Below are 23,832 nucleotides of genomic sequence, written 5' to 3' on the forward strand. Positions count from 1 at the left end.
TATTTGTATATATTGTAAAATGATCACCACAATGTCTGGTTAATATCTGTCACCGTGCATAGTTACAAAATACTTTTTCTTGTGATGAGAACTGTTAGTGTCTACTCTCTTCACAACTTTCATACGTGCAGTGCAGTGTTACTAACTGCGTTACGTGCCCAGGACTTATTTATTTCATAGAGGGGTCGCTTCTTAAATGGATGTCTATCAGTCCCCTACTGCAGCCCCGGATTCGGCCTTCTCCCACCCCTGGGGGCCCCACCTCTCATCCACTGCTCCCCAGCTTCCAAAAATGGGGTGATTTGGTCTCCACTCCCATTTTTCCAGTCTTCGTAAGTTCACACTTTAAAAAAAGTCCCTTCACTGGCTGGTTTGGGGGATGTGGGGAGGAACAATGATCAGCCACTGTCTGGGTGTGCGATCTGCGGTCTCTGCCACCACACCCGTGACCTGTCCACTTACCTGGGGGCTCCTTCCTTGTCCACCTGCGGGGGCAGCGCTCTCGCGAGGGCTGAGCAGCCTCCCGTTGTAAGGATGAGCCGCTGTTCACGCAGCCCCTCCCCTACAGAAGGACTTTTAGGTTCTTGCCCATCTTCTGCTCATTGGAAGCTATGAGTGAATCACGCTGCCATTTCCCCCATGCGACTTTAATGTGCCCCAAATCTATACTCCAATGATTGGAATGATCTGGAGACGTGGAGAGAGATTCCAGCCCTGTGCTGTCTCGTCACGCTCTCTGCCTCCCTCCCTCCTCCCTGGCCTGCTCTCTTTTAAACATGCCAGTTTCCTTCCTGCCTCCGGGCCTTTGCACTGGCAGTGTCCTCCGTCTGGAATGATTTCCCCCAGCTTTACCCATGGCTGGCTCCTTCCCATCCTTTCAGATTCAGTGCAAAGGTCTCTTCCTCCGAGAGGGGCCCCCGGCCCCGTGGATAAAGTCTGTCTGACTTTATGTGCTCACATCATCCTGTTTGTCTCCTTCTTGGGAAACTGATCATAAAACTCCCGTTGCTTTTGGTTGCTTTTCCTTTGGTTGTTAACGTCCTCCCCTCCCTAGATTGGGAACCCTGTGGGGGTGGGGATCATGCATAGCTTGGTCACCTGTGTGTCCCCGTTCCGTCGTGATGTCCAGTGTGTGGTGTGCTCAGTGCGGTGCCCTGATGAGTGGCTCAGCCCCTGCAGGAAGGGCTTCTCTGTGAGGAGGCTTTCGGGTGTGAGTAGTGGAAATCCCAACCAGAAGTGGCATCGACAGTAAGGAACATGTATAGCTATGTGTTAACATGGAGTTGGGACATGAAGTGGGTTCAGTTTGGTCAGTTCATGCCTCAGTGTTGTCATTGACCCAGGTTCCATCTATTTTTCTGCTCTTCTATCCCCACTGCAAAGGCTTGGCATCACTGGCTGGGTGCCCTCACAGTCTCATATTGGCTGCTGTGGCTCCAGCCATCACATGCTGATGACAGCTTCCCTGGGCAGAAGAAAGGGAACATGGGACTGCCATGTCCCATGTTGCACGGGTGTTTGAGAGGGGCTGATGTATTGGGGAGAGGTGTATAAGGTGGGCAGTTTTGCAGTTGAGGGGGGCAGTGGGGTGAGCAGGCAGAGCCAGGTCTCCAGAGCTTTGAATGCTGAGCAGAGGAGTATCGTGTGTCCAGGGAAGGGTTCTGAGCAGGAGAACAGCACAGCTAGGCTGCCTGCACTGAGGAGGAGGAGGGTGGCCCTGTGAGGAGGGTTTGGGGCAACCAGGCAGGCAGTTGTTCCCTGGCAGTGGGAGTGGAGTCCCCGTGGGGGGACTGGGGTGGGAGCAGGAAGCGAGACAGCGCAGCGTTGGAGAGGAGGCACAGTGTAGTAGTTCCTTGCGGCTGGCATGGCGCAGGGGCCCGCACTGGGCGGCTGGAAACTACGGACATTGGTGCTGCCAGAGCTTCCACACCAGGTGTCAGGGGTCCAGCCGAGGGGCTGGCTTCTGCCCCGGGCTCTGAGGAGGCCGTCCCAGGCCGCTGTCTCTGCTTCTGGGGGCTGCTGGCGGCCCTTGGCTTGTGGCCACACCCCTTGCATCTCTGCGCCCGTCTCCACATGGCCCGCCCCTCTGCGTCTTTCAGGACCCCTGTCATTGGGTTCAGGGCCCACCCTGCTCCGGGAGGGTCTCTTCTCAGGATCCTCAGCTTAATGACATCTGCAAAGACCCTTTTTCCGCACACGGCCACAGTCACAGGCTCTGGGGGTCTGCGGGGAGTGGGGCCTGCCCCAGGGCAGAGCCAGGAGACCAGGAGGAGTTGACTGCCCTGGTCCGGGCGTGTGGTGGCGGGCGGGCTGGGCCGGCGAGATGGTCAGAGTCTGCATGGTCTGCATGGGAAAAAGTCATTTGTCCAGCCCGTCCCCGAGGACCTCCTGGGCGTCACACCCCATCTAGACCTGGGGGACACCATGGTCGCTGTGAGGTGCTGTGGGTGCGTCAGATGCTCTTTCTGTCCCGTGGAGCCCACAGCCCAGTGAGGGAGAAGGACAGTCGAGAAAGAAATGGGGAAATAGCACAGCATCGGGAAGGGGCGAGAAGGAGAGCTTGGTGGGGAGGGGTGGGGTGCTGGGGCTGCTGCAGCCAGGGCGCTCGGTGCAGGGGACACCGCACAAGTGGCCGGACGAGAAGGAGCCAACCTTGCAAAGCCCTGGGGGCAGGAAGAGTGTCCAGGCAGACGACAGCAAGTGCGAAGTGCCGAGGCAGGACCCTGCTGGGCAGGATACGGATGGATCCTCCTTATTCGAGCCTTCTTCTCTGTCGGGCACTTAATGCTCCTGCGAGATATTAGGCTGAGAATGGCACTGTTCCGCCGTGGACAGACAGGTCGCTGCTCTGGCCCCGCCTCGTTTGTGAATAGCGCGGTGGTGGTGGCGGTACCGTCACTTTGTTGAGCTGGAGAGCACCTTGGGGTCAGTAGGTTCAGTCTCCTGTTATGCCAAGTAAGGAAAAGGCCCAGAGAGGGCAGGGTCTGCCCAGCCCCACAGGTGGTGGCAGTGGCATGGGATTTGAACCAAGGCTGTCCGCTCCAGGCCGCTTTTCCTTCCCTGGGCTGTGCCGCGGCTCGCAGCCTCTGCAGGCGCTCGAGGCGTCCGCGCTGGCACCAGGCCCCCGGATGCCGCCCGGCCTCCTCGCCGACCTCACCCCGGCGCTCCGCGGGCTCAGCCCCGCTCGGGAACACGCTTGTCCCTCTCTCTTCCTGGCGGGGTGGCTGTGAGTGAAGTCCCTGGGCAGAGAAAGTGCTGGCTCACTTCTGATTTCTGACTGATAATGCGTCCCTCCGGGGGACGGACAGCAGCAGATTATTGAGAACCCAGGATGCGCCAGGCCCCATGCTCCAAAACCTGCATCCGCCTCTTCCGTCCCTACGATGACGAGAAGGTGCAGGATCTTGTCCCCATTTACCATGAGGCCCAGAGAGGGAGGTCCTGTGTGCGGCCGCTGTGTGAGTATCCTGGGGCTGCCATGGCAAGTCACCACAAATTCGATGGCTTAACATGACGGGCCTTCGCTGTCTCAGCTGGAGACGAGAAGCCCAAAGTCAAGGTGTGGGCGGGTGGCTCCCTGGCGACTCAGGGAGGCCCTTCCTCGCCTCTCCCCGCTGCTGCAGGCTCCAGGCGTCCTCGGCTGTGGCTGTGTCACCAGTTTCTGCCTCCGTCTCCACGTGGCCTTCCCTTCTGCGTCTCTGTGTCTTTTCTTACAAAGACGCTGGCAGTGGATTTAGGGCCCAGCCGGGGAATTAGGATGCTCACCGTAATTACGTCTGCAAAGACCCTATTTCCAAGTAAGGTCACAGTCTGCGGTTCCGGCTGGACAGGAGTTTTCGGGGACCCTCTTCAGTAACTATAGTCACACAGGCAGAGGCGGCGGCTGCGTTGGGGCCAGCCTGTGGGGCAGCAGCGTTGTCCTCAGTTCCAGGCCGGTGCTTAGCAGTGGCACTACCGCCCTGGACACGACAGACAGACAGACAGACAGACAGAGAGCCTCCTCTCATGGAAGCACAACGACCCCAGGACCCTGTGAAGGCCGGCGGCTGTCTAGATTGGGGTGCCCCCTCTGAAGCAGAGAAACAGGCCGGGAGGGTATCAGTCACCCGGCTGTGGAGCAAACTGCCCAAAATCGGGGTCTCAAAACAGCGCTTGCTGTCACCGCCTGTGGCTTCTGTGGGTCAGGGATTCAGAAGTCAACAAGATGTCGCCACTTGTCTCTGCTCTGCCGTGTCTGGGGCCTCGGCTGGAAGACTCAAAATCTGGGAGCAGAATCACCTGAAGTCTCAGACGTTCCCTCGACATGTTACCAGAACAGTCACCCGTGGCCTCTCTGCGTGGTCTGGGCCTCCTTCCGGCTGGCACTGGGCTCCCAGGGCCGGTGTCCAGGGACAGAGCGTCTGTGTGCCAGGGAGAAGGTGTGGCGTCCTCGCGCTCCAGTGTCGGAGGTCACACGGCATCACTTCTGCCACGTTCTGTACATTAGAAGCGAGTCCCTGAGTCTGCCCACATTCAAGGGGAGGGGAATCCGACCTGCTTTTGAAGGGAGGACTGTCAGAGAGTTTGCAGGCATATTTTCAAACAGTCACGGCAGCTGGGCGGAGCTGGGACGGCCTCCCTGAGCAGGTGACGGTGGAGCTGAGAGGTGAAGGATAAGGAGCCGATGATGGCTTAGAGCAGTGGAACTGCACAGGCAAAGGCCCTGGGGCAGAACCTTTGCTGTGCTGGAGATGTGAGGAGGAGGCGAGAGTGAACTGGGGGAATGGAGTGTGATGAGGCAGGCAGATGGATGGGGCTGGGCCGTGCAGGGCCTCACAGGTCACAGGGATGGCGTTAGGTCAGAAAAACCATGGGAACCTTCAGAGGCCTAAAACATTTTTTCAAGAATATTTTAGGGGCCAGCCCCGTGGCCGAGTGGTTAAGTTCCTGAGCTCTGCTTAGGCGGCCCAGGGTTTCGCTAGTTCGGATCCTGGGCGCAGACATGGCACCGCTCATCAAGCCACCCTGAGGCAGCATCCCACATGCCACAACTAGAAGGACCATAACTAAAATATGCAACTATGTACTGGGGGGCTTTAGGGAGAAAAAGGAAAAATAAAATCTTTAAAAAAGAAAAAAGAATATTTTGTTATGGAAATTTTCAAGCCTGTAGAAGCAGAGAGAATAATGTCCTGAGCTCACGCACCCGTCTCCCTGCCTCCACACCCACATGCTGGCTTCCTGGTGCCCCCGCTTCCTCCTCCGTCTGAACCCCTGTGGCACATCCTGTCATTGGTTGTCTTGCAGACCGTGTCTCTGGGAGCCGAGGACTCCCCTTTCCAGCCTTGCCGTAGTGCGGTCTTCCTGGGTTTCATTCATTCATTCATCTGTACTGTAGTCAAATACGCGTAATATAAAACTTACCATGGGTGTCCCTGGCACGTTCAGTGTTGTGCGACTGTCACCTCTGTCTAGGTCCAGAACATTCCCATCATCCCAAAGGAGATCCCCTCCCCATGGGCAGTCCCTCCCTGTCCTCCCCGCCAGCCCCTGGCACCCATCAGTCTGCTTCTTCATGGGTTGTTTTTGAGGTGTAATTTACATACCATAAAATGCCCCCGATCTAATTGTGCACTTGGGGTTTTGACAAAGGTCCACTCCCAGGGAGCCCCCACCGTCAAGGTACAGAACTTTCCCGTCTCCCCAGGAGACCCTGCCGCCCCGCAGATCTCACTTCCCGCAGCAGACCAGTGCACCTGTGCATGGGCGCTCCCCCTTTGGGGGTGAATGGAGGGTCTGGGCCATCGTGCGGGCCACTAGGGAGGGAGGGCACCCCAGGCTCGGGGTTCCGATGACTCGTAAACACAGTCATCTGGCCTCTGTGTACCGAGCACCCGCTGTGTGCCGGGCACCTCCGCCAATGCAGCTGTCGCTTCCCTGGGTACTCACAACCCAGCGGGAACAGAACCATGGCAGGATGCCTTTGCACAGGGGCTCTGAGAGGGGCATAGGCAGGCAGGGAGGGCTCCCAGGGTGGAGAAGAGAACTTTCCCTGAGCCCAGCCAGTGCTTCACCCGGCCTGGACCCATCTGGGGAATCTGTGCCATGAGGAGGAGCAGGGAGCATAGTGTAGGGACCGATCCCTGGAAGGCTTCCTGGGGAAGGTGGTGAGGCTGCTAGGAGGAGCTCAGTGTGCTGGCGGGTGGTGTGTGTGCAGGTGCAAACATTGAGCTGAGTCATGAGGGCCACAGAACCCTGGTCCCTCCCCAGGGGCAGCTGGAGGGGCCTTCTAGGGGCTCCCAGGGTAAGCAGCTTGTCCCAAGCAGGGAGTCTGGCAGATCTCGTCGGAACCCTGCCCCTGTGTTTTTAAACCTGCCGATGCAGGTAGCCGTGTGGGCCCGGGCTGTCCTCTCCTCTAACAGACCCCATCTGCCCACCCAGGACCTCGTCTCCCTCTTGCCTGATTCCCACCACACTGCCTCTGTGCTGGTTCTTAAATGTACCTTGTTCCCCAGGCGTATTCCAACCCCAGGGCCTTTGTACTGGCTGTACCCCTGGCTTTACACCACAGCCACTCCTTTTTGCTTTCTGAGGCCCTGCTCAGACTTCACCTGCCTGCCTCTCTTGAGGGCCTTCCCTGCCCCGGCCCTGGCCCACGTCACTGACTGCATTGCCTGCCACAGCCTTGTCACCATCCAGTACCTCCCTCCTGCTTGTTCATGTGTTCATGTACGTGGAGGAGGTCTCTCTCCTGGGAGGACTGTGAGCCCGAGTGCTGGATCTGGTCATCTCTGAGCCAAGAACAGTGCCAATACACAGTCAGTGCTGGCACACACCGGCTGCCTGCATGAATGAAGGAGGGAGGGAGGGAGGGAATGAATGTCCGAGCCGAGGTCTGCTGTAGACAGGTTGAGTCCGGGGCTGTGCGGAGGCCGTTGCAGGGAATCTGGGAGGCAGCTGGGAGGGCGCGGGCCAGGGATGGGTTTGATAAGAAGTGGATGCTAAACCTCTGGGACACGGTGGCCAGATGAGGCTGAACGGTGGGTGAAGTCGAGACCATGTCCTGGACTGGTCAGGGCAGAGCAAGCTGCTCTGACACATGGGCCCCCACCTGTCAGTGGCTTCACCCGGAACTAGCTTACCTGTCAGAGCCAGGGGCTCTGGGAGGCGGGGCTGGGAGCCAGACAACGCGGGGGTCTTCTCATTTCTCGAGCTCCTGCACCGGGAAGTTCTGGGTTCTTCGGCTCTGTGATCTAAAGCAAGTTTTGTTTGCTTCAGACACTCTCCCTCATCTGACAGCCTGGCATCAGTGGTGGCTGCTCACCGCCACACGGTCATAAGGGACCTGGCTCCTTCCCCTGGGGTTCTGCTGTCCCTTGGGGCCACTGCTGCCCTGCCGTTGCCAGGGGCAGGTGGGGAGGGGGAGCAAGACACCTGCCACCAGGGCCTCTGACCAGCAGGTCTCCAGGCCCCACCTGCGGCAGAGGCAGCCCCTCCCCTGGGCGGGGCACACGTGCTGGACTCGGCCATCTGTGCCTACAGCCGTCAAGTGACCTGGTGGTGGAGCAGCCGCCCGGCTCAGGGCCAGGCCGGGTTCTTGTTGCGACAGGTGGAGCATGAGGAGTCCAGGCTGGTGGCATGGGGGTTCAGGGTAGGGCACTGGGGGCATCCCAGGAGAGAGAAACTAGCACAGGCCTGGGCCCTGGCTCCTTGGGGTCACCAAGCAAACTGGGGTGGAGGACAGGGGCCTGGCCGGCCGGCTTTGAGAGCCGCCCCCTCTGGGCTGGTTGGTGAGTGGCCCTTTGCCCTTTCCCCGAGACCCAGCAACCCAAAGGTCTTTGTGGAGCCCTCGCCGCCGGGGCGCGGGGCCTTTCCCTCTGTGCTCTGCAGAGTGGGTGCTGAGGCTCGGGCAGGGCGCCCGGTGACGCTGTGTCCCCGTCCCCCCGCAGTGGACTCTCCGTGCTGATCCGCGTGCGCCTGGAGCTGCGGCGGCACCGGCGCGCCTGCCACACGGTCCCGCGCATCTTCCAGGCAGTGGCGCAGCGGCAGCCTGAGCGCCCGGCGCTGGTGGACGCAGCCAGCGGGGCGTGCTGGACCTTTGCACAGCTGGACGCCTACTCCAACGCCGTGGCCAACCTATTCCGCCAGCTGGGCTTTGTGCCAGGCGACGTGGTGGCCATCTTCCTGGAGGGCAGGCCTGAGTTTGTGGGGCTGTGGCTCGGCCTGGCCAAGGCGGGCGTGGAGGCCGCGCTGCTCAATGTGAACCTGCGGCGCGAGCCCCTGGCCTTCTGCCTGGGCACCTCGGGCGCCAAGGCCCTGGTCTTCGGAGGGGAGCTGGCAGCAGGTGAGGGCGGGTGCGGACCTGGCCCGGCAGCCGGTGCACCCTAGGCAGTGGGAGGGGCCCGCCCGGCCGTGACCACGACCCACGTGTGTTTCGGGCTGCAGCAGTGGCCGAGGTGAGCGCACAGCTGGGGAAGAGCCTGCTCAAGTTCTGCTCTGGAGACGTGGCGCCTGAGGGCGTCTTGCCAGACACCCAGCTCCTGGAGCCGCTGCTGAGGGAGGCCTCCACCGCCCCTCTGGCACAGCCCCCCGGCAAGGGCATGGACGGTGAGTCTGGGGTGCATGCCCCCCCGCCAGTACCCAGCTTGTCCCCGCAGCCCCCCGGCCCCACCCCCATCCCCAACAGCCGCATTTCCCGCAGATCGACTCTTCTACATCTACACGTCGGGGACCACGGGGCTGCCCAAGGCCGCCATCATCGTGCACAGCAGGTGAGGGCCCGTGCACCGCCCCAGCCCTGGAGAACGACTCCAGGTGGTCTCTCCAGCCGGACCCCCTCCCCCAGCTCCTGTTGGGGTCTTGGGGGCCTCTGGATCCCAACCCGGTAAACCCACAGCCCATCTCAGGACACGGTGCTGCCCTATGCCCGTCCTTGGCCTCCTGCTGCCCTACTCCTGTCCCTGATGGCCCTGCTCCCTTCAGTGGCCACAGGGGGGTTTAAAATCTTAACTCCGACCTCCCCTATGCCAGATTTCCCTGTACCCACCTTGGGACTCAGAATAAAACCCACACTCCCGTTGTGTGGCCCCTGCCACTTCTCTGGTGCTGTTTTCCTCCTCTCCATCCCTCACATTTCCTCAAACCTGCCAGGCTTGTTAGGCCTCAGGGCCTTTGCACGTGCTGTGCCCTCTGCTGGGCACTCTTCCCTAGCTCGCCCCCATGTCTCCTTCTCACTAGGTCTCAGCTCATGTGTCACCTCCCCAGACCATATCCTCTAACCTCCCTGGCTGTGTCACCTTCAGCACGTCTCTGTCCTCTCTCCCTGTTATATTCTGCATGGCACCCGGCACCGTTGACAGTTATTTTTGCTCTTGGCTGCATGTTCCTCTCCCACCAGACTGTAAGCCCCCCGTGAGCTGGGCTGGCTCTGCCTGGGTCCCTTCTGTGTCCCCAGTTCCCAGCACGCTGCCTCTATGCCCGTCCCCTCGGGGATGTGGGTCCCAGCCCCTGCCCTCCCTGCCCGCAGGTTCTACCGCATGGCGGCCTTCAGCCACCACGCCTACAGCATGCGGGCGGCAGACGTGCTCTACGACTGCCTGCCCCTGTACCACTCGGCAGGTAGGCGGGCGCTCCGTGGGGCGGGTGGGCCCCCGGGGACCCCTCACGAGCCCACCCTCCGCAGGGAACATCATCGGCGTGGGCCAGTGTCTGCTGTACGGGCTCACCGTCGTCCTCCGCAAGAAGTTCTCGGCCAGCCGCTTCTGGGATGACTGCGTCCAGTACGACTGCACGGTCAGGCCCTGCCCCGCCCCGCCCCGCCCCGGGGGCTGCCCTGGGTGGGGACAGGCCATCACGTGTGAGCTCACCAGCTCCTCCCCACGCGTGGCAGTGAGCTGAGGCTCCACCCCCATTTTGCATGTGGGGACACTGAGGCTTGACCTGCAGCTGGGATTGGGCCCCCGCTGCCTGAGCGCCCTACGGCGTTGTCCGCCCATGTCCTGGACCCCGAGGATCTTCTGTGCCGGTGGCTGCAGGGGCCAGAGGGGGGGGCTGCCATCACCACCTGGTTGCCTGAGCCCGCAGGCACGGGGCTGCCAGGCAGGGTTAGCACGAGGCAGGGCGCCCGCCTCCGCTGTCCTGGAGAGCAGGCTGGGGAAGGGCTGGAAACCAGGTGCTGGCACCTTCCTCCAGGAGGAAGAAGGGTGCCGAAGGGAGGGAACAGGGGTGTCCAGGGCCGGGCAGATGGGCAGGTGGGGCCCAGAGAGGTTCGGCCGTTCCCCCAGGTCACGCAGCTGGGCACGGCAGGGGCTCTGGGCATCCTGGCAAACCCCTGGGGCCTTGACTGTGTCTGCTCCACTCTGGAGGGTTTGGGTTCTGCTTGGAGGGTCTTGGGGAAAATTGTTAATTTGAATCTTGAAATGCAAAACAGTCCTTTTTTTTTTAACTTAATTATTGAGAGTTGCAAATATATGTAAATGTGGACAGAAAAAAGTACAGGAGATTCCTGAGCACCCATCCCTGGCCCCAGGCCATCAGTCGCCCAGCCTGCCCTCCACCCCCACCCACGTGCCTCCTTCTGCTTCGTGGTGAAGCAACCCCCAGACGGCAGCGTTTCCTGAGCAGACGTCTCAGGAAAACCTCTGAAAGAGGAGGACAGGTTTTTTTCTTTTAATTGAGATAAAACTCACATACCATAAGACTAACCATTTTAAAATGAACAGTTCACTGGTATCCAGTACATTCACAGTGTTGTGCAGCCACCACCTCTTGTCTGGTTCTAGAACATTCCATCACCTAGATGGAGACCCCCGACCCCATGAGCAGTCCCTCCTTGTCCCCCTCCCCAGCCCCTGGCACCCACTCATCTGCTGTCTGTGTGGATTTGCCGGTTCTGGACGTTTCATGTACATGGGATCACACACTGTGTGACTTTTTGTGTCTGGTGAGGACTGGTTTTAACACAAAACAATTAAAAGCAGGGTCTCAAATTGATATTTGTACGCGCATGTTCACTGCAGCATTATTTACAGTAGCTAAAATGTGGAAGCAACCCAAGGGTCCATCGATGGATGGATGGATAAACACAATGTGGTGCATCCATATGATGGAATATTATTCAGTCTTAAAAAGGAGGAAAGTTCTGACACATGTGCCAACATGGATGAACCTTGAGCACATTATGCTCAGTGAAATAAGCCAGTCACAAAAGGATGAATACTGTGTGACTCCCCTCATACGAGGTCCCAGAGGAGTCACACGCACAGAGACAGAAGGCAGGATGGAGGGCGCCGGGGGCGGGGGGAGGGGGTGGAGAGTTAGCGTTTAATGGGACAGAGTCTCAGTTTGGGATGATGAACAAGTTCTGGAGATGGATGGTGGGGACGGCTGCTCAACCATATGAATGTACCCAACGCCCCTGAACTGCGCAGTTAAAAATGGTTACAATGGTAAATTGTACGTTATATATTTTAACATAATTAAAAAAAAAACCCACAACAACAAAACCGTAACTTTAGTACCACTGTCACAGCCAATGGTTAGGTAAGACCACACATTGCAACCAGTTGCTCGTCTGATAGGGATCCTTTTATGTGTGGTGCCGCTGAGTCTCTCCCTCCCTCTCTGTCCTCTTGTGGCTGATTTATTGAAGGAGTGGAGCTGTGTGTCCCGTGGTGCTGTCCTGCTCCGGGGTTGCTGAGCGCCCCTGACAGGCCCCCTGGCCCTGCTGCCTCCCGTACACTGGGAGGTGCGTCCGGCACAGTGTTTCTCGACCACGGCGCTAAGGACATCTGGGGCGGGGTCTTTCTCTGTGGCAGGGCCGTCCTGTGCACTGTAGGGTGTTGAGCAGCATCCCTGGTCTCAAATCACGTGATGCTGCCATCACTCCACCTCCCAAAGGTGACAGCTAGGATGTGTCCCGATGTTGCCAAGTGTTCCTGCAGGGCAGAACTCCCCGTGGGTGAGAGCCCCTGGTCTAGATGTTTGATCGGCTTCAAATTCAATTCTTTTGGCAAGGATTCCTTGTGGGTGGTAGCATGTCCCCCCACTGAGAGGCCCGTGGCGTCTGGCAGTCCCTGCTTTTGTCCTTGACACGCCACGTTGCATCGGGCACTGGTCCCTTCTCCGGGCCCCTCGTAATTCGTTCCGTTTCCTAGAAGCAGAGTGTCTGTGTCCGAGAGAAGGCGCGCAGTGAGGTGCTCTCTAAGGAAGAGAGGACGGGGCCCTCAGAGGCCGGGTTTGACGAGGATGCTGGGGAAACAGGAGCGTGTGCTTGGGTTTGGAAATCCCACCTCCTGGCTGTGGGATCAGGCTGCTGTTTTGTTGGTGGCGGCGGCCACAGGCCCAGACCGACAGTGCAGCCATCCTCATGGGAGGCAGCAGATGGGCAGACAACAGGCCCCTCAGCCCATCCCCATCCGGGGGGCTGCATGTGTGTGGCCTTTGTCTCCCACACCCCTCAGCGTGCGGGGTCACCCCAACACAGGACGTTGCAGCTGGGGCCCCAGGCCAATGATCCGCTCCCGCCTCCTGTCCTGGTATGGCCCTGCAGACTGGAGGTCATGGCATGGGGCACCCGGTGTCTGCCTCTCTGAGCTGGCCCCAGTGGTCTTCCCCTTAGTCCTGGGTCTGTCTGAGGGTCCAGGCCAGAGATAAAGATCAGCCGTTTGCTCTCAGTGTGGACGTGGCCACCGGGGCATCATCGTCACCCTCGGCTGCCTCGATCATGGCTGGGTTGCCCCTCTCCTGGCCTGATTTCTGAAGAGGACAGTGGAGAGCTGCTCAGAACATGGCTGGGACTATGCGCTGACAGCCTGGAGGATGGCTCTGTATCTCAGTAGGACTTTGTTGAGAGGAACCAAAACCCTAATCCTAGCCCTAACCTAAACCCCGGCTTTCTTGAGGAAAGGGATTTATTAGCTCATTCAAGTGAGGAGGCCACTCAGTGACAGCTTGAGGCATAGCTTGATCCAGGAGGGCCTCTAGCTCTCTTTGTTTCTTGTTTTCCTCCTTTCTCAGTGGGGCCCTGATTCCAGCAGCTCCGGTAGAGAAGGGTCTCTCTTCCCACTAGTCCATCAGAAGTCCCAGGGCAGATTCTCATGGGCCTAGCTCTGGTCACATGCTCATCCTTGAACCATTCAGTGGCTGGGAATGGACTGGGCTGATTGGCCAGGCTGTGTCACATGTTCTGTCCTGGAGATGAGGTGGGCTGGGCCACACCCAAGGCATCTGGCTGGGATCCTGGAGGCAGGAAAGAATTCACCACAGTGAGGTTTTGATCTGCCCTGCCCTGGGCTTGCCTCCCGGTCAGCTGCCAGTGATCTGGGCGGGCTGCTCCCCAGTGCCTCCATCTCCAACATGGAGACTTGAGAGGATTAAACAGGTGAGCTCTGTGCTGGGGGTTGGGGTTGGGGCGGTGTGTGGCCAGTACATTCGTTGAGTCATCAGATACTTAGCAAGTGCCTGCTCAGAAAACACCTCTCAGTGGTGGTGACATTTGAGTGGAGACCTGAGGGTCCAGATACATCCAGAGGAAGAGTGTTCTAGGCAGAAGGCACAGCATATGCAAAGGCCCTGAGGAGGAGCCTGGTGTGGCAGAGCTGAGTGAGTGCAACAGATGGAGGGAGAGGCAGTGAGGGCAGCGGGCCAGATGGAGTTGGCTGCAGGCAGAGATCTGCACTTCCCCGTGTGTGGGGGGTGGGGGGGCGGAGCTGGGAGCACTTCCAAGCTGTAATGATCAACTTGTCAGCTAATCCTGAGCGTGTCAGGATGCCCAGATTCACATAGAATTGTACCACTTATAAGCCTTGGTCCAGTTTACTTACTGTCTGTGAGCCTCAGTTTCTCCATCTGTAAAATGGGGAGGGTCACGATTCAGAAGCCAAGCCAGTGGTGAGGACTCAAGGGCGCTGGGGGTGTCCGGGAAATGACCTCAGGAGGTGGCGCCGTGAGACGGGGAGGGAGGGAGCCCTGCAGGAGGCGCCAATGAGCAGGTGGCTCTGCGGGACCCGGGGCTCAGTCCCTCTGCGGACCTCGGGGGCGCCGTAGAGCGTGCCCCTGGGAGCGGTGCCGCCCTGGGGGCGCTGGGCTGAGGGTCTCTCTCCGTCCTGCCCTGCGTTCCGCTCCGATAGAAGGCGTCCCAGGCGCCTGCCGGACCGAGTGAGCCGAGAGGAGTAAAGGGCCGGGCCGCCGCGCCGTCCTCCTCCTGAAGGCCGCTTTGTTCCTAGCCGGCTGGGGGCGGCTCGGGCTGTCGGCCGCCCCCGCCCACCGGCCGCCCCCCGCCCCCAGGTGGTGCAGTACATCGGCGAGATCTGCCGCTACCTGCTGCGGCAGCCGGTGCGCGAGGCGGAGGCCCGGCACCGCGTGCGCCTGGCCGTGGGCAATGGGCTGCGGCCGGCCATATGGGAGGAGTTCGCGCAGCGCTTCGGTGTGCGCCAGATTGGCGAGTTCTACGGGGCCACTGAGTGCAACTGCAGCATCGCCAACATGGACGGCAAGGTGGGCGCGATGGGCCTCGGGCTCCTCCCCGGGCCCCCACAGAAGGGCTGGGCCAGGGTGCACGGGGCGGGGCGGGGGGCTCCGGGCACCCCTGGCACACCTGGCACGTGGGGACCCTCCTCCAGCATGCACAGTTTGTCATGTGACTGTCGCCCCTGAGTTCGAGTCCACGCTGCGGCTGTGTGGCCCCGGCAGGTGGCTCAGCCTTTCTGAGCCTCAGTTTCCACCCGTGGTGGTTGCAAGGGAGAGCAGAGCTCTGGGGGACCCAGGGAGAAGGTTGGGGTGCTGATTGCTTCCTACTGGGCAAGTCAGGCTCCTTGGGCCTCAGTTTCCTCATTTATAAAAGGGGGTAACAGCTCATTGGGTTTGTTCTAATCACCCAACATCATGAGCTCAGCAGGGGGGCCCCACCCCAGCAGGCTCTCTGCAAACAAATGCTTCTATGATTAGCAGTTATCATCATCTCCATTCTTCCCTCTCCCTTCTTCCCCCTTATCAGGCCCCTCCCACCCAAGGCCAGGAACAGATGATGAGAATAGTGACAGAGCAAGCGCCTGGGGACAGGGACTCTTGCTGTGTTGCAGGCTGCAGGGTCCCCAGCCCCTGGGAACAAGCCCAGCTCCAAGGGCGCCTGTGTGTTGAGCGGACAGCCCAGAGCACGCTGCCGTGCTGGCACAGGTTGCTGCCGTAGCAAACCTCCGATGGCGGACAGCAGCACACGCCCAATAGACAGGCGCTTCTTTCCTGGGACGGAGACAGGCAGGGTGACACACAGCGGCGGCGGGCAGAAGCTCTGCCAAAGCCCCCGCATGCCTCAGGGTCACTCCAGGTGTCCGCCTCCTGCCAGCACCGAGGGTTTCGTGGACCAGGAAGTGGCGGCCGGCTGACAGCAGGCTGGGAAGGCGGGAGGAGGGGCATGAGTCCTGGGGGAGCCCTGCACTTGGTACCCTCCTTTTTCTGATCACTCCAGATCAGAGTTGGGGTGACACTGAGGGTGCTAATTCCAGGCCTGGGGCAGGAAAGGCAAGGTGTCAGGTGTAGGGGGAGGACACCGGGCCACTCTGGGCTCCTGCGACTCAGTCCGCCCCCATCCCAGGTCGGCTCCTGTGGCTTCAACAGCCGCATCCTGCCCCATGTGTACCCCATCCGGCTGGTGAAGGTCAATGAGGACACCATGGAACTCCTGCGGGATGCCCAGGGCCTCTGCATTCCATGCCAGGCCGGTGAGCGGGGCCCCCACTGGTCCCCCAGGGAGCTGGGGCCTCCACCCCCTGCCCGCCCAGCACAGCCTGAGCGCAGCCTCCTCCCCAGGGGAGCCTGGCCTCCTCGTGGGCCAGATCAACCAGCAGGACCCACTGCGGCGATTCGATGGCTACATCAGCGAGAGCGCCACCAGCAAGAAGATCACCCACAGCGTCTTCCAGAAGGGCGACAGCGCCTACCTCTCAGGTGTGCAGACCCTAGGGACTGGTGTGGGGATGGCGGGCCCCCGTCTCACTTCCCCCCTCTCCCCTCTGCCAGGTGACGTGCTGGTGATGGATGAGCTGGGCTACATGTACTTCCGGGACCGCGGTGGGGACACCTTCCGCTGGCGTGGGGAGAACGTCTCCACCACTGAAGTGGAGGGCGTACTGAGCCGCCTCCTGGGTCAAACAGATGTGGCCGTGTATGGGGTCGCCGTGCCAGGCAAGCTGGGGCTGTGGGGGTGGTCCTAGGGTATGGCGGCCCCAGAGGAGCCCAGCCAGGAGGAGCTTGGAGGTACAGGTGTCCTTGGGCAGTGCACGACCTGGACAACTGCACACAACAGCCTGGGTGGGAGCACTGGATCTAGAGTCACCTCTCATGGGTGATGTTGAGCCTCAGTTTCCTCATCCAGAAGACGGGATCATGAAAATGACTGTCTCAGGGTTGCAGGGAGTGCAGCAGCAGCTCAATAAAACGTGTGCTGCTTTGGCAAGTGTTATCCCAGGTGGACGGGACTGGAGATCAGAGGCCAGGGGCCACTGTTTGAGGGTGTGTCTGTTCCCACGGTGCGGCCAGTGGTGATGTTCTCAGTTGAGCCTCTGTCTCCAGGAGTAGAGGGCAAAGCAGGCATGGCTGCCATCGTGGACCCCCACGGCCAGCTGAGCCCCAACGCGCTGTACCAGGAGCTACAGAAGGTGCTGGCGCCCTACGCCCGGCCCATCTTCCTCCGCCTCCTACCCCAAGTGGACACCACAGGTGCAGCCCCTGCCTGTCTGTCTGTCTTCTGTCCGTCCATCTGTCGGTGCGGCAACTGTTTATTTATTTGTCCTGGTTCAGCCCCCGTGCCGTGTGTGACATGATGGTGTGTGGGCAGCTGGCACTGTGGGCTTGGGCAGGGCCCTTCTCTTGATTTATTCACATAGGTATTTATTTCCATTCCTCACTCCACCCCCACGAGGCCTCCTGAAATGTGTGGTGCATTTCTTCATTTTCTGCATTTTTTTTAATTGAGATTCATAATAGTTTACATCTATGTGAGATTTTAGTTGTACGTTATTTCTTGTCTGTCACCACTTAAGTGCTCCCTTTCACCCCCTGTGCCCACCGCACCCACCTTCCCCTGGTAACCACTGAACTGTTGTCTTTGTCCATGTGCTTGTTTATATTCCACATATGAGTGAAATCATCTGGTGTTTGTCCTTCTCAGTCTGGCTTATTTCACTTAATACCCTCCGGGTCCATCCATGTTGTTGCAAATGGGATAGCTTTGTCTTTTTTCTGGCTGAGTAGTATCCCATTGTATATATATACCACATCTTCTTCATCTAATCATCGGTCGTTGGGCACTTGGGTTGTTTCCATGTCTTGGCTGTTGTGAATAGTGCTGCAGTGAACGTAGGGGTGTGTGTTACTTTGGGTTGTTGATTTCAAGTTGTTTGGGTGGACACCCAGTAGTGGGAGAGCTGGGTCGTATGGCAGTTCTACTTTTAGTTTTTTGAGGAATCTCCATACTGTTTTCCATAGTGGCTGCACCAGTTTGCATTCCCACCAGCAGTGTGTGAGGGTTCCCTTCTCTCCACACCCTCTCCAACATTTGTTATTTTTGGTCTTAGTGATTGTAGCCATTTTAACAGGCGTTAAGGTGGTATCTTAGTGTAGTTTTGATTTGCATTTCCCTGATGATTAGTGATGTTGAACATGTTTTCATGTGTTTATCGCCCATCTGTATATCTTCTTAGGAAAAATGTCTGTTCGTATCCTCTGCCCATGTTTTGATTGGGTTGTTTGTTTTTTGTTGTTCAGTTGTGTGAGTTCTATATATTATGGAGATTAACCCCTTATCGGATATATGATTTGCAAATATTTTCTCCCAATTGGTGGGTTGTCTTTTTGTTTTGATCCTGGTTTCTTTTGCCTTGCAGAAGCTCTTTAGTCTGATGAAGTCCCACTTGTTTATTTTTTCTTTTGTTTTCCTTGTCTGAGGAGACACGGTATTCGAAAAGGTCCTTTTAAGTTCAGTGTCAAAGAGTGTACTGCCTATATTATCTTCCAGGAGTTTTATGGTTTCAGGACTTACCCTCAAGTCTTTGATCCATTTTGAGTTTATTTTTGTGTATGGCGTGAGATAATGGTCTACCTTCATTCTTTTGCATGTGGCTGTCCAGATTTTCCAACACCACTTATGGAAGAGACTGTCTTTTCTCCATTGTATGTTCTTGGCTCCCTTATTGAACTTTAGCTGTCCATAGATGTGTGGTTTTATTTCTGGGCTTTCAGTTGTGTTCCATTGATCTATGTGTCTGTTTTTGTGCCAGTCCCATGCTGTTTTGATTACTATGGCTTTGTAGTACATTTTGAACTCAGGGGTTGTGATGCCTCCAGCTGTGTTCTTTTTTCTCAGGATTGCCTTAGCAATTCAGGGTCTTTGGTTGCCCCATATGAATTTTAGGATTCTTTGCTCTATTTCCGTGAAGAATGTCATTGGGATTCTGATGGGGATTGCATTGAATCTGTAGATTGCTTTGGGTAGTGTGGACATTTTAACTATGTTTATCTTCCAAACCATGTGCACGGAATCTCTTTCCATCTCTTATGTCATCATCGATTTCTTTCAGTAATGACTTATAGTTTTCAGTGTATAGGTCCTTCACCTCCTTGGTTAAATTGATTCCTAAATATTTTATTCTTTTTGGTGCGATTGTAAATGGGATTGTATTCTTGAGTTCTCTTTCTGTAAGTTCGTTATTAGAGTATAGAAATGCACCTGATTTTTGTAAGTTGATTTTGCACCCTGCAACTTTACAGTAGTTGTTGATTATTTCTAATAGTTTTAGATGGATTCTTTAAGGTTTTCTATATATAAGATCATGTCGTCTGCAAACAGCGAGCGTTTCACTTCTTCACTTCGTGTATGGATTCCTTTTATTCCTTTCTCTTGCCTAATTGCCCTGGCAAAACCTCCAGTACTATGTTGAGTAAGAGTCGTGATAGTGGGCACCCTTGTCTTGTTCCTGTTCTCAGAGGAATGGCGCTCAGTTTTTGCCCATTGAGTATGATGTTGGCTGTGGCTTTGTCATATGGCCTTTATTATGTTGAGGTAATTTCCTTCTATCCCCATTTTGTTAAGAGTTCTTATCATAAATGGCTGTTGGATCTTGTCAGATGCTTTCTCTGCATCTGTTGAGATGATCATGTGATTTTTCTTCCTCATTTTGTTAATGTGGTGTGTCACATGATTGATTTGTGGATGTTGAACCCTCCCTGTGTCCCTGGTATGAATCCCACTTGATCATGGGGTATGATCCTTTTGATGAATTGCTGTATTCAGGTTGCCAATATTTTGTTGAGGATTTTTGCATCTATGTTCCTCAGCAATATTGGCCTGTAGTTTTCCTTTCTTGTGCTGTCCTTGTCCGGCTTTGGTATCAAAGTGATGTTGTCCTTGTAGAATGTGTTAGGAAGCATTCCGTCTTCCCTGATTTTTTTAGAATAGCTTGAAAAGGATAGATATTAAATCCTCTCTGAAAGCTTGGTAGAATTCCCCAGGGAAGCTGTCTGGTCCTGTCCTTTTATTCTTTGGGATGCTTTTGATGACTGTTTCAGTCTCTGCTTGTGATTGGTCTGTTCACATTCTCTAATTCTTCTTGATTCAGCTTCGGGAGGTTGTAAGAGTCTAAGAATTTATCCATTTCTTCTAGATTGTCTATTTTGTTGGCATGTAGCTTTTTGTAGTATTCTCTTATAATCCTTTATATTTCTGTGGTATCCATTGTTATTTTTCTTCTTTCATTTCTAATTTTATTTATCTGAGCATTCTCTTTTTTTCTTTGTAAGTTTTTTTCTTTGTAAGGCCAGGGGTTTGTCAATTTTGTTTATCTTCTCAAGAACCAGCTCTTTGTTTCATTGGTCCTTTCTTTTGCCTTTTTTGTTTCAATTGCATTTATTTCTGCTCAGATTTTTATTATTTCCCCCTTCTGCTGACTTTGGGCTTTGTTTGTTCTTTTCCTAATTCCGTTAGGTGTAGTTTAAGATTGCTTATTTGGGTTTTTTCTTGTTTGTTAAGATGTGCCCGTATTGCGATGAATTTCCCTCTTAATACAGCTTTTGCCATATCCCATATGAGTTGGTATGGCATGTTATCATTTTCGTTTGTCTCCAGGTATTTTTGATTTCTCCTTTAATTTCTTCAATGATCCATTGATTGTTGTTTAGTCTCCACATCTTTGTCCCTTTCTCAGCTTTTTTCTTGTAATTAATTTCTAGCTTCATAGCATTGTGATAGGAACAAGTGCTTGTTATTATTTCAATTTTCTTAAATTTATTGAGGCGTCCCTTGTTTCCCAACTTATGATCTACCCTTGAGAATGTTCCGTGTGAACTTGAGAAGAATGTGTTTTTGGATGGAGTGTTCTGTGTATGTCTATTAAGTCCATCTGGTCTAGCTTTTCCTTTAATTCCACTCTTTCCTTGTTGATTTTCTGTCTGGATGATCTAGCCAATGATGTGAGTGGAGTGTTGAGGTCCCCTACCATTATTGTGTTATTATTAGTATCTCCTTTTAGGCTTGCTAATAGTTGCCTTGTGTACTTTGGTGCTCCTGTGTTGGATGCATAGATATTTATAAGTGTTATGTCTTCTTTTTTTTTTATCCTTCTTCTCCCCAAAGCCCCCAGTACATAGGTGTGTATTCTAGTTGTGAGAGCCTCTGGTTGTGCTATGTGAGACACCACCTCAGCATGGCCTGATGAGCGGTGCCATGTCTGGGCCTGGGATCAGAACTGGTGCAACCCCGGGCTGCTGAAGCAGAGCATGCGAACTCAACCACTCAGCCACGGGGCCAGCCCGTGTTCTGTCTTCTTGGTGGAGTGTCCCTTTGATCATTATATACTGCCCCTCTTTGTCTCTCTTTACCTGTCTTATCTTGAAGTCTACTTTGTCTCATATAAGTATTACAACACCTGCTTTGTTTTGTTTGCCATTAGCTTGGAGTATTGTCTTCCATCCCTTCACTCTGAGCCTCTGTTTGTCTTGGAGCTGAATGTGTTTCCTGGAGGCAGCATATTGTTGGGTCTTGTTCTTTAATCCATCTCGCCACTCTGTGTCTTTTGATTGGAGAATTCAATCCATTTACATTTAGAATGATTATCGATATATGAGGCCTTAATGCTGCCGTTTTATCACTTGTTTTCTGGTTCTCCTGCATTTCCTTTGTTTCTTGTCCTGTGTATTTCGGTCTACCAATAGAGTTATATAGTTTTTTATGTTGTGTTTCTTTGTTTTCTCCTTATTTATTATTTGTGTCTCTTCTGCTTTTTTGTTTAGTGGTTACCATGAGGTTTGTATGCAAATTCATGTAGATAAGATAGTCCATTTTCTGGTGGCCTCTTATTTCCTTAGACTAAACCGATTCAGTCCCTTTCCTCTTTCCCTCCTAAGTTGTTTTTCTCACATCTTATTCCATCTTGTGTTGTGAGTTTGTGGTTAAAGTGACAAGATTATCTTTGTTTTTGGTGTTTTCCTTCCTTTACCTTTAATGTTATACTTGAGTATTTGCTAACCTGTTCTTATGTATAGCTACAATTTTCTGATTCTGTCTACCTATTTATCTCCTTACTCTGTGCTTTGTAACCCCTTTCTCACTTTTTTTTCCCCAGGTATGAGGGCCTTCTTGAGGATTTCGTGTGTGTGTTTGGGGGCTGTCTTGTGGCTATGAACTCCCTTAGCTTTTGTTTATCTGGGAAAGTTTTTATTTTTCCATCATATCTGAACGATATTTTCACTGGATAGAGTATTCTTGGCTGCAAGTTTTTGTCCTTCAAAGATTTGAATATGTCATTCCAGTCTCTCCTAGCCTGTAAGGTTTCTGCAGAGAAATCCGCTGAAAGCCTGACAGTGGTTCCTTTGTAGGTTATTTTCTTCTGCCTTGCTGCCCTTAGTATTTTTTCTTTGTCATTCACTTTTGCCAGTTTCACTACTATATGCCTTGCAGTAGGTCTTTTTACGTTGACATATTTAGGAGATCAGGCAGCTTCTTTCACGTGGATTTCCAGCTCCTTCCCCAGCTTTGGGAAGTTCTCTGCTCTTATTTCTTTGAACAAGCTTTCTGCCTCCTTCTTCTCTTCCCCCTCTGGAATACCTATAATTCTTATGCTGTGTTTCCTAATTGAGTCGGATGTTTCTTGGAGACTTTCTTCATTTCTTTTTAGTCTTAGTTCTCTCTCCTCCTCTATCTGTAGCATTTCAACATGTCTATCCTCGATTATGCTGATTCACTCCTCTAGGGTGTCCGCTCGAGTGGTCAGGAAATCCATCTTTTGTTTTGTCTCATCGACTGTGTCTTTTATCTCCAATATTTCTGACTGGTTCTTCTTTATAGTTTCAGTCTCTTTTCTGAATTAGCTCTGACCTTGTTGAATTGTTTCTCTCCATTCTCTTTTAACTTGTTGAGTTTTTTGGTGATAGCTATTTTGAATTCTCTGTCATTTAGATTACGTATTTCTGTGTCTTCAGGGCTGATTTCTGAGTACTTGTCATTTTCTCTCTGGTCTGGAGATTTAATACAATTTTTGATACTGCTAGAGGGCTTTTTTCTTTCACATCCTGGTATTATTTGATCGCAGCTACTACCTATTGCCACTGGGTGGGGGGTCAAGAGCCGTGTGTTCTGAGCCCTCTGAGTTCCACTGGGATCGCAGGCACTGGACCTGGTGCTGAGCGGGTGGTGGGGAGGGGCGCTTTCTCCTGCGTGCTTTCATGCTTTCTGGGTTTTCTCGCTCTGTTCTCCCTATCTGCTCTCCTGGGGTGTTGGCTTGATGAGGTCACCCCCTGCAATAGCTTTCACCCCAGTAGGGGGCTTCCCCATAGGCTGCCACAGACCTCAGGGATCTTTGATGTTCCCTCCAGCAGGCGTGCCCTCCCCCTCCTTCCCTCTTGCAGGCCAAGCACAGTCTTCTGTGGAGGGAGCGAAGTTTTCTCTTACATGCTTCCACCTCATCCTGGGGGGCCTCCAGCACCTCCACCCTCCAACATGTGGCTGCATGGGTCTCTTAGATGTCTTTTGCGTTGTGTGGATTCCTCTGTTGGAATAGGAGTGTCTTTTTGTTGTACGGTGGAGGGGAGAGATCACCAAGAGAGCTCACTCCCCTGTGACGCTGACGTCACTCCCTTCATTTTCTGCATTTTTCTGATGACTGGGTAGTTGAGCAAGTCCTCTGGCGCCTCCGAGGTTTCCTCTTCAGTAACTCGCCTCTTCCTGTCTTCTGCCCGTCTCTGCAGTGCCTCACTGTTTGATTTACGGGAGTTCGTAATAGTCCAGATGTTAATTCCTTAGTGGTTTCAGACACCGGAAGTCTCTTTTGTTTTGGAGTCTGTTAACTTTGTCCGCAGTGGCCTTTGTTGAAAAGAAAACGTTAATTTTGTTGCAGACTTTTTTCTAATCTTATGGTTTGTGCTCTTCAAGTTTTGTTTTTTCAAAAAAAAACCTCCAGTGTCTAGAGGTTTTTAAAACCTCTAGAACTCTAGAGGTTTAGAAAACCTCTGGTTTCTAGCGTTTTTTTAAAAAACGCTCCCAGTTTCTAGAGCACACAGGCGTCCTCCTCGATTTTTCTACTAACTCTAACCCTTAGGTTTACCTTTCACGAAACTCTTCTTTAATTGTCCACTGTAAGGAGTGCACACTTTTTCTTAAGGGCTCAGATAGTAAATATTTTTAGTTTCACAGACCATACCGTCTCTCTTGCAACAAGTCAGCTGCACCGTGTGGTACAAAAGCAGCCGTAGACAATGTATAAATGAATGGGTGTGGCTGTGTGCCACACTTTACTTACAAAAACCTGTGGTGGGCCAAATTTGGCTCTCGGGCCGCATGGTGCTGACCCCTGACCTACTGTGTGA

General features: G+C 54.4%; 1 protein-coding gene across 9 annotated transcripts in view; it reads left to right on the forward strand.

Annotated features, from left to right (window-relative positions):
- The window catches only part of SLC27A1 (solute carrier family 27 member 1), a 37,087-nt gene that overhangs the window by 9,454 nt on the left and 3,801 nt on the right, over positions 1–23,832 (forward strand). For 7 of the 9 annotated variants that reach the window (XM_070519390.1, XM_070519392.1, XM_070519389.1 and 4 more), the window contains 10 exons: positions 7,929–8,323; positions 8,425–8,586; positions 8,681–8,750; positions 9,506–9,597; positions 9,662–9,771; positions 14,266–14,475; positions 15,572–15,698; positions 15,787–15,924; positions 15,997–16,161; positions 16,549–16,695. In XM_070519390.1, the coding sequence (XP_070375491.1) occupies positions 7,929–8,323; positions 8,425–8,586; positions 8,681–8,750; positions 9,506–9,597; positions 9,662–9,771; positions 14,266–14,475; positions 15,572–15,698; positions 15,787–15,924; positions 15,997–16,161; positions 16,549–16,695 (1,616 nt within the window). The remainder of the gene's footprint in view (positions 1–7,928; positions 8,324–8,424; positions 8,587–8,680; positions 8,751–9,505; positions 9,598–9,661; positions 9,772–14,265; positions 14,476–15,571; positions 15,699–15,786; positions 15,925–15,996; positions 16,162–16,548; positions 16,696–23,832) is intronic. The other 2 variants (XM_070519397.1, XM_070519396.1) reach the window with 1 other exon arrangement.

This window comes from Equus asinus, chromosome 10 (assembly GCF_041296235.1).
Source record: "Equus asinus isolate D_3611 breed Donkey chromosome 10, EquAss-T2T_v2, whole genome shotgun sequence".
In the NCBI taxonomy this organism is placed as follows: Eukaryota; Metazoa; Chordata; class Mammalia; order Perissodactyla; family Equidae; genus Equus; species Equus asinus.